Source organism: Onychomys torridus, chromosome 8 (genome assembly GCF_903995425.1).
Source record: "Onychomys torridus chromosome 8, mOncTor1.1, whole genome shotgun sequence".
Taxonomy (NCBI): domain Eukaryota; kingdom Metazoa; phylum Chordata; class Mammalia; order Rodentia; family Cricetidae; genus Onychomys; species Onychomys torridus.
This window is the reverse complement of record NC_050450.1, coordinates 105626663-105638510: the sequence shown is the minus strand read 5'-3', so window position 1 is coordinate 105638510 and position 11848 is coordinate 105626663. Positions and strand designations below refer to the sequence as shown.

At 55.0% G+C, this 11848-nt stretch overlaps 1 protein-coding gene across 1 annotated transcript; it reads right to left on the bottom strand.

Moving 5' to 3' along the window:
• Nucleotides 1-609: 609 nt before the first annotated feature.
• On the bottom strand, nt 610-11331 carry Tmc8 (transmembrane channel like 8). The gene is made up of 16 exons (XM_036196805.1): nt 10968-11331; nt 10479-10723; nt 10211-10359; nt 9579-9728; nt 9277-9362; nt 8621-8757; nt 8244-8391; nt 6599-6769; nt 5873-6012; nt 3409-3532; nt 2954-3051; nt 2618-2801; nt 2366-2496; nt 2124-2282; nt 1510-1588; nt 610-1114 (listed from the first exon to the last, which is right to left on the bottom strand). Exons 1-16 carry the CDS (start codon nt 10980-10982, stop codon nt 869-871), a joined length of 2262 nt encoding a protein of 753 aa, XP_036052698.1. The 5' UTR covers nt 10983-11331; the 3' UTR covers nt 610-868.
• Between the last annotated feature and the right edge of the window lie 517 nt (nt 11332-11848).

The following is an 11848-nucleotide window of genomic DNA, read 5'->3' as shown; positions in this document are numbered from 1 at the left end:
GTTTCAAAGCCATTGCAGCAAGAGATGGGGCGAGAAGAGGAAACCCAGGCTGCACCCTGCCCTGCCATTGTATCCCCCATGCGCATGCTACCTTCCAGGGTTGCCTCCCACAGCACTCCCCAAGGTCTCTAAGTGCAGGCCCGCACCTGCCACTGAGTCTGGCGGGGTGTGTGCACTGTCACGCCTCAGACTCACTGTCAGCTCACAGGAAGGCTAAGAGAACAATGTTCTGCAGAGGTGTGGCCATGGACCCTGACCTGCTTTCCCCAAGAGACCCAGAAGTCACTGAACTTAAGCAAGCCACTCTCAGGATCAGGAGTGACCTCAGGGCCCCACCCTGGTTTAGTGTGTCTTGGAGCCCCTATATCTAGTTCAAGCCCCAGCCTTGCCACTTGCTGAGCATGGCTTCACCTTTGTGCACAGGTGGGAGAGGGTTAAGCAGGTGGTACAATGTGGGAGGGGGGTGGCAGAGAAAAGCCCTCAGTCTGCAGAGACCAGGGCTTGCAGCATCATGGAGAGAGGTAGGTATACAAACATTCCGGAAAGCAACCCTTTCCTAAGAAATTTGAATGCTTCAAAAAAATGTGTATTTATAATATATCCATGACTTAATATACATACCATTATGTACACTACAAAACACTCAATAAAACATATGAAGGGATTAGATAAAATAAAATAGAGGTAGAAATTCTCATGTTCTTCCTGCTGACCTGAGGATAAGGCCCCGGAGCCAGCTGTAGTCAGTGGTTCCTGGGACCAGGGATCAAAGGTAAGGAGGCGGAAGGGCTGGGAGTGGAGGCGCCAGAGGAAGCTGCCGCAAAGCCCGGGGTAGGGTGTGGGTGTGTGGGGAGGGGTCGGGTCGGTGCTACAGCTCTGTGCGGCTGGGGAAGTGAAATTTGGAGACGGGAACCGAGGCACCGGAGCTCGAGGAGCTCAGCCTGGTGGAGGGTCCTTTCAGGGGTGTCCTGGGGCCGGGTGAGCCTGGACACGGGAATCCAGGGCAGAAGGACCGCGGACGCGAAGCTCGAGAGTGAGGGGACTCGGGTTCCGGGCTCAGCTCCCGCAGCAGCTGCGACAGGTCGTCCACCAGATGCCACTTGTCCTGGACCAGCTGCAGGGAAAACAAGAGACCAGATGTTAGTAGCTTGAAGCAAGCTGCAGCCGGAAGGCACGCCCACAACGTAATCTGAGGCCTTGGCCCCGCCAGGGCGGGTTCTCCACCTCGAAGCGGGGGTGGGGGGTGGGGCCCAATTTAGGACCAGACAGCACCACGGCCCCGCCCCTAACAGTCCCGGCCCGGACCCAGACCACGCCCACCCCCTGAAGCTTTGCTTCAACCCAAGCCCACGCCTCTACCAAAGTAGCCTGCCAGTGGCGGGAACCAAGGGTTCCTCCCTAACCTCCGGGTACACTAGGCAGGAGAGAAAAAACCCCTAACTCTTCTCAGCCAGATTCTTCATCTAGCTACACACTCCTAAAGGGTTGGGCCGAAATGGAGCCACTCACCCACACCAGCTGCTTCCGCAGCCCTTGGATGGCTCTGGCATTCGCCCGGGACTGGGAGACGCACACGGTCAGGACGAGGCTTAAGGCAGATAGGATTCTAGGTCAGTCACCTCCCAGGCCACAACGGTCGCTGCCTGACTTCCTCAGTCTTTATCTTTGAGACAGGGTCTTGCCTTGTAGGCCAGGTTGCCCTGGAGCTCACTCTGTAAGCAGGGTGGCTTCAAATTCATAGCCATCCTCCTGCCTCAGCCTCCCGAGTGCTGGGATTATAGGTGTGCACCGCCACACCAGATCTCCCGTCTCAATCTCACAGTTCTGTGCGCACTGTCTTATCTAAAAACTCCCTTCTTCTCACAGTCCCTCCCTCCAAACGCTTCAGCATGGGAAGGCTGCTTCCTCGGCGGCCATGCGGCGGCCATGCATTCCTCAGTGGCATCCTAGGGGCCCCGAGGGCCTAGAGCATGCCCTCAGGTCACCTCTCTTCGAGTCAGTTTCCCTGGGTCCTACACCCCAGGACACTGTCTGGGGATGCTCCGGTGTACACCACCCCTGGGAAGGAAAAGACAAAACCAAGAAACTGGGTTTCTCCCACGGTCCCTGCTGTCCAGAGGCACCTGAGCAGAACGAGGAGCGGGAAGCTGAAGGCATGGGAGCTGAGGTAATGGAGGGTGCGCTGGCCAGAAAGGGGCAGCTGGAGGGTCATCAGCTCTGGCACCACCTGCCAGGGGGCTGAGTAGTTGGTGAAGAGGCCGCAGTCCCAGGAGGAGTGGGTGCTGCAGAGACGGGAACAGACAGCGTTGTCAGGGTCTCGGGTAGGAGTTGCTGGACCAGCCTCCCAGCTGCCAACCCCCATCACCTGGTGATCACGTAGGCCAGAGGTACTGCAGCCAAGAGCAAGCCCAGGAGCAGCACCAGTTGGAAGAAGAAGGTGGAGCTGGAGGCTCGGAAAAGCCTTGGGGACGCTCTGGAGTTCCTCAGGAGGGTGTACTGGAGGTGGTCGAGATAGCAGGACTTACCAGGGTGTTTTGTGGACCATGGAGTCTGAGGTCCAGGGGAGGAAGGGCAGAATGAGGATGCAGTGCTCGGATGCCTGTCCCAAGAGCCCCACCTTCTTGATGTAGAAGGTGAGGAAGAGAAAGGCACTGTTGAGGAGCGGCAGCAGGGGACAGTAGAAGAGGCCCATCCAGGTGACAGTCTGCGCGGCCACAATGTCCAGCACATTCTTTGGCACCAGGAACTCCTCCCGGTCCAGCCAAGTCCAGAACCAGCCTGAGAAGCGCTCCACTAACAGCCTGAGGTGATGGGGGGGGGGTCTGGGTACACTCCAGGCAGAGCCACATGGGTCTTCCCTATGGGCCATCACACCCTTACTCATGGGGACAGACCTGGCTTGCGCTTGGCAGTGGCCTCCAGCCATCCCCTGGGGTGTCCCCCTGTAGCTCACCTCCGAGGCAGGCTGACCAGGAAGGCGAAGGCCACAGTGAGCAGGAAGTTGAAGATGATTAGTTTATATAACTCTTCACCCACCGAGTTCTCCCAGCACTGGGGTACAGAGGAAGGGGACCCATCACTATCCCCAGGTTCCTCCAGACTCTTGTCTCACCTACTGCTTGCCGGGTTTGGAGGTGGGTTGGTGGCTGGGGTGGGTCTCAGAACCTTGCTTGCAGTCAGACATAACCTCGGGGGGGGGGGGGGGGGGGGCAGAACTAGAGCAGAGGGCTCCTAAACCAGAAGAGCTATCGCAGGACATCTGGGGTGTGGTGCGGGGCGCCCCCTGGGGGCATGCCATGGTATAGCAGCTCCGCCTCCCGCTACTCACAAAAGTAGAAAGGACCGGGACTGAAAGGCCCGGGCTCTGGAGTTTGAGGCGGGGCTTTGTGGGGAAGGATGGGTTACCACCTGGTATTCGCAGGCGTTGTAGCCGTAAGCCTCGCAGCTGCTCTTGTTTCTGCCTACGCACAGCACGGTCTGACCCAGCGAGAAGGAGAACATCCCCAGGCTGGCCAGCTTCAGCACCACGCACCTGAGGGCAGGGGCTGCATCAGAGGGGGGTCAGGGCTCTATCCAGGCTACAGAGCGGCTGGTGTCTGAGACCTGCCTCCTTCTAGCCTGCTTCCTCTCGCTCCAGTGGTTTTCAAAATGCATCCCTCAAGCCTGACTCCACATAGTGCATGGGGAATGGGTCCTGTCTCTAAACCAGTTTGGGAAATACCGCCCGGGGCCAGCTATCCTCCCTGCTGCCAGTTCTACGGTTTATTTGGACGAGTCCTGCAAGAGAAAGTCTGCGCCTTCCTGTGTCTTCAGAGTCTCAGTTGAGGAGACACCTTCCTCCTCCTTTATTTACTGCGTAGCCCTGGCTGGCCCAGAACTTACTATGTAGGCCAGGCTAGCCTCAAACTTACAGAGATCTGTCTGCCTCTGCTGCTAAAGGCTGGTGTTAAAGGTGTGCACCACCATGCCTGGTCACCTTCTGTGTGTGTGTGTGTGTGTGTGTGTGTGTGTGTGTGTGTGTGTGTGTGTGTTGGGTACACTCACCTGCACAAGTGCGTGTGGAGCCCAGAGGTTGACTTTGGGTATCTCCTCTATTGCGCTCTACTTACATTTTTAAATTTTTATTTTTTTGAGACAGGGTCTCACTATGTAGCCCAGGCTGGCCTGGGACTTGTTCTGTGGACCAAGTTTGCCTCAATCTCATAGAGATCTGCCTGTCTCTAACTCTCAAGTGCTATTTTTTAAAAAATTCTGTGTTCTGTGTCTCTATGTGGGTATGTGCATATGAATAGATTTGCCAGTGAAGGCCAGAGGCACTGGATCTCCTTGGAATCAGGGTTACAGGCAGCTGTGAGCGGCCCAATGTGGCTGCTGAGAATGTGATTGGAGTCCTCTGGGAGAGCTGGACCTGGTCTTAACTGCTCGGCCATTATATCCAGCCTCTACTTTTAAAAATTTATTTTGAGACAGGGTGGTTCACTGAACCCAAAGCTCAGTGTTTCAAGTTAGACTGGCCAATGAGCTCCTGGGATCTACCCATCTCCCCCACCCCACTGGGGTGGGATGTGGGGTGTTACAAGCACGTGCTACCACACCCAGCTTTTATGTGGATGCTGGGATCTGAACTCAGGTTCATGCTAAGCATACACTCCATGCTAAGGTACATCCCAGCCCCACTTGTTACCTCCTGGGCTCACTGCTCATATCTTACGCTTCAGTAACACATGCCAAGTGTAGTTTCTAAATATGTCAGGACCACATTGGTCTGATGGCCTGAAACCATCATATGCCTATAACCTGGACAATTACAATGTCTGTGTGGCTAGAATAGCTGGGGACCTAGGGTTGGTCTCCAGTTCAACAGAGGCTAAGAGGCAGGGGTGGCTGGAAGCTTTTACCCTTTGGCGTACCTTTGTTTTTCTTTCTTAAAAAACCAAAACCAAAAACAAGGTAAGCCTGGTATAGTGGTGCTAGTGGTACATGCTTTTAATGCCAGTACTGGGAGGTAGAGGGCGGTGGGGCAGGCAGTGTCTGCCCCAAGTGCTGGGAGTAGAGGATGCACCACCATGCCTGACTTTCTTTTCTAAGGCTGCATTGTATATGAGAGCTTCTAGGTGATGCTCTTGTCTCTCCTCCGTCTTTACACAGGTGTGTTGTAACTGGTTACAGATGTGTGCCACCACATCTGGCTTTTTACATGTGTTTCAGGGATCCAAGCACAGGTTGTCAGGCTGCATGGCATGTGCTTTTCCACACTGAGCCATCTTGCCAGCCCTTGACTTTGGTGGTTTTGACAGCTTCTTCCTGTGTCGTCCAGGCTAGCTTTGAGCTTGTGATCCCCCTGCCTCTGCCTCTCAAGTGTTAGGACTATGCCACTATGCCTGGCACAGTTTGAGTTGTTTCTCATGTATGTGTCAAAGCAAATCAGAATTGATTGTGAGGGAAGCTGAGGAGAAGAAGGCAGGACTCTGAGGTGAGGACAGAGAAGCGACTGAAGCTGGCGAGGCATGCAGAGGTTTCGTGAGGAACCCTCAGAGTGGGGCTCGTGGTGGAATCAGGACCAAGTGGCAGGATGAGGGGACGAGAGTGACCTTGGCCAGGATACTTCAGCAGTGAGTGAGGTCCTCAAGGCAAGGTGTCCAGCCCTCCCTCACGGTTCACAGGAGCTGTGTCTCCAATCGCCAGACTTTGTAAGTGTTCACAGCTGGCTCTTAACTCCCCGAGGCCAAACAGCACCCCTACCCCTCAGATTTGGGGCCCGAGGCTGAATGTTCTAAAAGCACTGCCCACCTCTACTTTGGTGTACTGGTGAACATGAGAGTCTCCCGGTTCAGGACTCTTGGGGACCACGATGATATCCCCCCATACTCACCAGATCAGGGTGAGGTTGACCTCAGTGCTGGGAGGGTAGTTCTCCAGCTGGATCAGGACTGTGAACAGTTGGGGACCCAGGAAGTTGACCAGGGCAATGACTCCAGGGGGCAGGTATTGCAGGACCAGAAAAAGGGACTCCTGTGGGGTGGAGGAGGGAGTCAAGGTTCCAAGGATGCAGCTCACTCGAGGGGCCCTGGCCTGAGCCTCGGTCTTCTCGGCTGCAAAGTGGGGCCACCTATCTCTTCCCACAGTTCACACCAAAAAAACAAGTAAACAATCCATAAAGAAAGGAATACATGGGGGGCTGGAGAGATGGCTCAGCAGTTAAGAGCATGGCTGCTCTTCCAGAGGACCAGAGTTCAATTCTCAGCACCCACATAGCAGCTCACAACTGTCTATAACTCCAGTTCCAGGGGATCTGACACCCTCACACAGACACACATACAGGCCAAACACCAATGCACACAAAATAATTAATTAAAAAACACAATAAATAGCCGGGTGGCGGTGATGCATGCCTTTAATCCCAGCACTCGGGAGGCAGAGTCAAGAGGATCTCTGTGAGTTTGAGGCCAGCCTGGGCTACCAAGTGAGTTCTAGGAAAGGCGCAAAGCTACACAGAGAAACCCTGTCTCGGGGAAAAAAAAAACAAAAACAAACCACAACATAATAAATAAATAGATCTTTAAAAAAAGAAAAGAAAAAGACATACACCATCCCTCACCTCCTTGTTGTCCTGTGAGTACTTGGTGGCCCAGAAGATGGCGCTGATGGCTCCAGCCACTAGGAGTCCAATGAGGACGTTGGTACGCACGTAGGTGAGCAGGCGGCAGGCCTTCTGCGCCCGGGTCTGCTGCAGAGCCAGCTCCAGGCGGCGGGCCTCTTCCAGCTCCACCTGAGGGCAGGAGGGGAGGAGTCCTGAAGTACTCCACACCCACCCACCCTCACCCAGTCACTAGCCACAGCTAATCATAGCCACTCCCTCGCTCAGCTGCACACACACACACACACACACACACACACACACACACACACCCCTACCGTTTGTAGTTTTTTTAAAAAAAGATTTATTTAGGGGTTGGGGATTTAGCTCAGTGGTAGAGTGCTTGCCTAGCAAGTGCAAGGCCCTGGGTTCGATCCTCAGCTCCACATACAAAAAAAAAAAATTATTTAAAAAAAAGATTTATTTATTTATTATGTACATAGTGTTCTGGCCGCATGTATGCCTTTAGGCCAGAAGAGGGCACCAGATCTCATTACAGATGGTTGTGAGCCACCATGTGGTTGCTGGGAATTGAACTCAGGACCTTTGGAAGAGCAGTCAGTGCTCTTAACCACTGAGCCATCTCTCTAGCCGCCCCCCACGCTTTTAATTTTATTTTTACACTCTGTGTGTGTGTGTGTGTGTGTGTGTGTGTGTGTGTGTGTGTGTGTGTATGCCACGGTGCACATGTGGAGGTCGGAGCAGAACGTGGGAACCGTGTCTTTTCTCTCACAGTGAAGACATATGAATGCAGGTGGGACCCAGAGATAAACTTCAAGTCACAAGACCTTTTACCTTAAGAGCCATCCTGCCAACCACTTGTTGAGACAGGACCTTGTCTCATAATCTTAGCTGGCCTGGCACTTATGAAATTGTACCCCAGACTAGTCACAAACTCATGGCAATCCTCCTGCCTCAGCCTCCTAAATGCTGGGATCACAGATATGCATATCATACTTAGACACATTTACATATTTATTTATTTTGTGACAGGGCCTCACTATGTATTGCTGGCTGACCTGTAGCTTGCTATGTAGTTCAGGCTGGCCTTAAACTCACAGTGATCCACCTGCCTCCACCTCCCAGGTGCTGGGATTAAAGATGCTCGCCACTGGGCCTGGCTCACACATTCTTATAACATCTGCGTGTTCACATACACAGCTGGTTCATACTGTCATCTAGTCACTCCTGTTCACACACTGCCCTCACCCACCACTTCATCACGACAGACACACACTGCCCCTCACACACCACTTCATCATGACACAGACACACACTGCCTCTCACACACCACTTCATCGTGACACAGACACACACTGCCCCTCACACACCACTTCATCACGACAGACAGACACTGCCCCTCACCCACCACTTCATCACGACAGACACACACTGCCCCTCACCCACCACTTCATCACGACAGACACACACTGCCCCTCACCCACCACTTCATCATGACACAGACACACACTGCCCTCTCACACACCACTTCATCATGACACAGACACACACTGCCCCTCACACACCACTTCATCATGACACAGACACACACTGCCTCTCACACACCACTTCATCGTGACACAGACACACACTGCCTCTCACACACCTTCAGTTCATTGCTGATTCCATGCTTCTTGATGGTAGCAGCTTCCCACACCCGGATGCAGAAGTCCCAGGACGAGAAGACTTTGGCACTGAGGGGCGCCCTATAGCCCTGGCCCAGGAGTGGCTGCCGTGGGAGCCCCTCTACCATCCTGGGGGAAGGAAGGATTGCTGTGGGGGTTCCTCCACTCTCCAGCCTTGGCAGTGGTTTGACTGGGATTCTGGCCTCAGAAAGCTGGGGCAGGGACCCCTGTTCCTGGGTACCAGCCTCACTGTGTAGGAGGCAGGCCAGGGTGAGCCTATTGCACAGGGATCTATCAGCCAACTGATGAAGGATGGCCAAGGATGGAGGCCTGTAGGTGACTTGGGGTCTTCCCTCACCGCTGCAATGTCCCACAGAAGCAGAGGAGCAGGCAAGCCATTGGGCTGAGGAGGTAGGCCAGGCGGATGCTGTACGCTGAGCTGTGCTCTGGCCCTGCCTGGTAGGCACCATAGAAGAGATAGGTGTTGTTGAAGGCCTGGGGACACAGTGAGGACATGTAAATGCAGGTGGCATGCTGGGCCCTGTTCTAAGTGCTTGTCCTGCAAGGAAGAACAAGACCTCCCTATGTGTCCCAGGCTGGTCTTGAACTTGTGACCCTCCTGCCTCAGCCTCCTGAGTACTATGTTTGCAGGAATGCACCACTGTGCCTGGCCTAAAATATCCATTTTACAGACACTCAAAGAAGCTAGGTGACTCACCCAATGTCATACAGATTTGGGTCCAGGACTTAAGATACTGGCTCAGTGGCCTCTAGGAATTGGCGCACATGTGCTTATCTTAGAGGCCTGGACACTTTCTTCATTTGTCTTTTGCTCCAAGCTGGGTTTTATGGCTCATGGGCACATCTCCCTAAATCTCTATATCTGGCCTGGCTGGTCTGTGTAAGACTCTCCCCTAAAAGCCAAAATGTCCCTTGAGGAGCAGGGGCCCTTCAGACTAGAGTCTCCCAGATGCCCCAGAGCATAGCCACATAGCCAGGAGAGATCCCACTTACCCTGCCAGTTAGAATATTCCAAAGTGGGTTGTGGAATCTTGGAATGCCACTCTGGGGCTGGTGGCTGCCAGGGCACTGGAGGCCTGCTGAGTAGTAGGAAGAGAGGATCAACAACACAGGGTCCCCAAGACACAGGTGAAACTCAACCTTCCAACTCCATTGCATCTACCCTAACATCGAGGCTGTCTGAGGTTGTGTTGGGAGGCATCTGTGCAGAAGGTAGTATCAAGCAGAGTCCAAGGCTAGCCCATGCAGCATGCCCAGGCTGAGGTCCACAGGGTCAGGGCAATCCCAGCACTCACTCAGTTTCAGGGCAGGGCCTGGCTCAGCATGGTGGAGCCAGACCAGGGGCAGCAGGACAAAGCTGCCCGTCATCAGTACCGTCAGCATGTTCAGCAGCAGCAAGAAGCGGAGGAACGTGAAGTAGGACTGGATGCCGGTCCCGTAGAGGCCTGTGGGAGAAAAGCAGGGTGCTCTGCTGTCTTCCATTTTCTTTTTTTAAAAAAGATTTATTTATTTATTTACAGTAGTCTGTCTGCATGTATCTCTGTGGACCAGAAGAGGGCACCAGATCTCATTTCAAGTGGTTCATGTGGTGGCTGGGAATTGAACTCAGGACCTTTGGAAGAGCAGCCAGTGCCCTTAACCGCTGAGCCATCTCTCCAGCCCTCCATTTTCTATACAATTTTTCCTTGTAGCAATTACATTCCTCCTATTTGACTTAGAGATTGCCAACGTTGAGAATCACAGGGCTGTGTGATGCATGTGAGTGGGGACCACCCCATGGCAATATTGGGACTTCATGTGCAGTATGTCCAATAGCCCTCGGAGGGCTGTCACTCACCAAGGTGTGCATGGGAGGAATCCAAGGGGTGTACAAGGATGGAGGAGCTGACTAGGGAGGTGTTAAGGGAGGGTTGGCATGGGATCCTACCCCCAATCTCGTAGAGCGCCTCCTCCCAGAGCCCGAAGCCGCGGGCCAGCCTCTGCGCTGCCTCCCTCAGATGCTGTCGGGCCACCTGCCCTCGGCGACGCCACCGCTGCCAGCAGGAGGTCTTCACCCCCTCGGGCTCTCGCAGGTCCCTGTAGGACCGTGGCGATGGGGGCGCCCTTGAGTCATCCACCTGACAGGTACAACCCTCTGGCGTGCTCGCCCGCCCCCACCGCGGCTCCCCCAGCGTCTGCGAGCCGGCCGCACCTACCGGATGAAGCGCTTGTCGGCCATGGCGTAGGGCAGCATCCGTACCGGCGCCCGGGAGGCGCACAGCCGCTCCACTTCTTCCTCCCACAGCTCCTCCGCTGCCGCCCGGGAGTCAGGCCGTCGGGGGGCCGGTCCTGACTGCACCGACCACTGGCGAAACATCCCAGGGGGCGCGGGGGGCAGACAAGTACGGTCCTTGCTTTCAGGAGGAACGGGGGGCGCCCGGTGATGAGCTTCGCCTTGGCCCTGCCATGTCCACAAGTGAAAAGAAGTCTGCTGCGGTCGGAGCCGGGGCTGTCCCACTCCACCTCCGACCCAGGCCTAGGTCTCCCAGCCTGTCGAATGAGGAGAAGGGCCCCGAGGACGAGAGAGAGGGAGAGAAAGAGAGAGAGAGAGAGAGAGAGAGACAGAGACAGAGACAGAGACAGAGAGACAGAGACACACACAGAGAGAGAAACCACCCGCAAAGCGAAGGCTGGCTGTCACAAACCTTAAGCTTTTCCATGTGCGCATTGGCTTTTTGGGATGTCACCCCGTCCTGAACCCCGACAGCTCCTAGAATCCTGCTTTCTGCAACACCCCAGCTTTGGATGTGCTAGGGTCCCGGTCTGTGTGTTCTTTCTTGTCCAGCCTGGGTCTGCTCTGGTCTTAAGGGACCCAGAATAGGAGGCGTGGCTACGTCCCCAACCGTGAGAAAAGGAGGAACCCCCAAACCACCCCAGAGGAAGCTATAGACCGGGTCCAGCCCTGGGCCTCAATTCTTCCCTCTCACCGTCCTCTCCGCACAGCAGGCAGCTCACAAAGGGGCAAGGGACCAAGCTCCCGAAGAAGCTCCCTCGTGCGTGCAGCGCTGGACCCACCAGACAGGGCTGTGAAGGAGTGCGGTGGGGTCACGTGACAGGAACCCCCCTGGGGGGGTGGGAAGCAGCGTCTCCTCCCCTCCACCCACTCCCGCCTTCCTCGCAGTTTCCTCTGCATCTGCGCGCACTTCCTGCACCGGAGCGGGGGGACACAGGTGAGAGGCGTGGTGAGCGCGCACCAGGCCTCCCTCCGCTCCCTCCAGCTCCTGCCAGCCCCCTTCCCGCCCGCCTCGCAGAGGAACCCGTTATCTGCCCTCCCCAGTCGCCCCCGAGAGCGTGATAGTGACACATGGAGGTTCCAGAACATCGAGCTGCTGGCTCTCCGGGACGCTGCGTTATTTCTTTTCTTTTTTGTTATTTCAAAGCAGGGTCTCACTGTGTATGTAGCTCTGGCTGTCCTGGAATTCACTATGTGACCAGGCTGGCCTTGAACTCACAGAGATATCTGCCCAAGCCTGGGGTTAATTAAAGGCTTGTACCATCACTCCTGGCTGGCGCGTTATTTCTGAAC

Bases quoted from the DNA above. Each gene is read 5' to 3' on its own strand.
- Tmc8 (XM_036196805.1), bottom strand. The intron at 6,770-8,243 runs GTGTGTGAGAGG...TCCTGCCCTCAG, and splicing joins GAATCAGCAATGAACTGAAG to GTGGAGCTGGAAGAGGCCCG. The intron at 2,802-2,953 runs GTGAGCTACAGG...CCATCACCTCAG, and splicing joins CTGGTCAGCCTGCCTCGGAG to GCTGTTAGTGGAGCGCTTCT.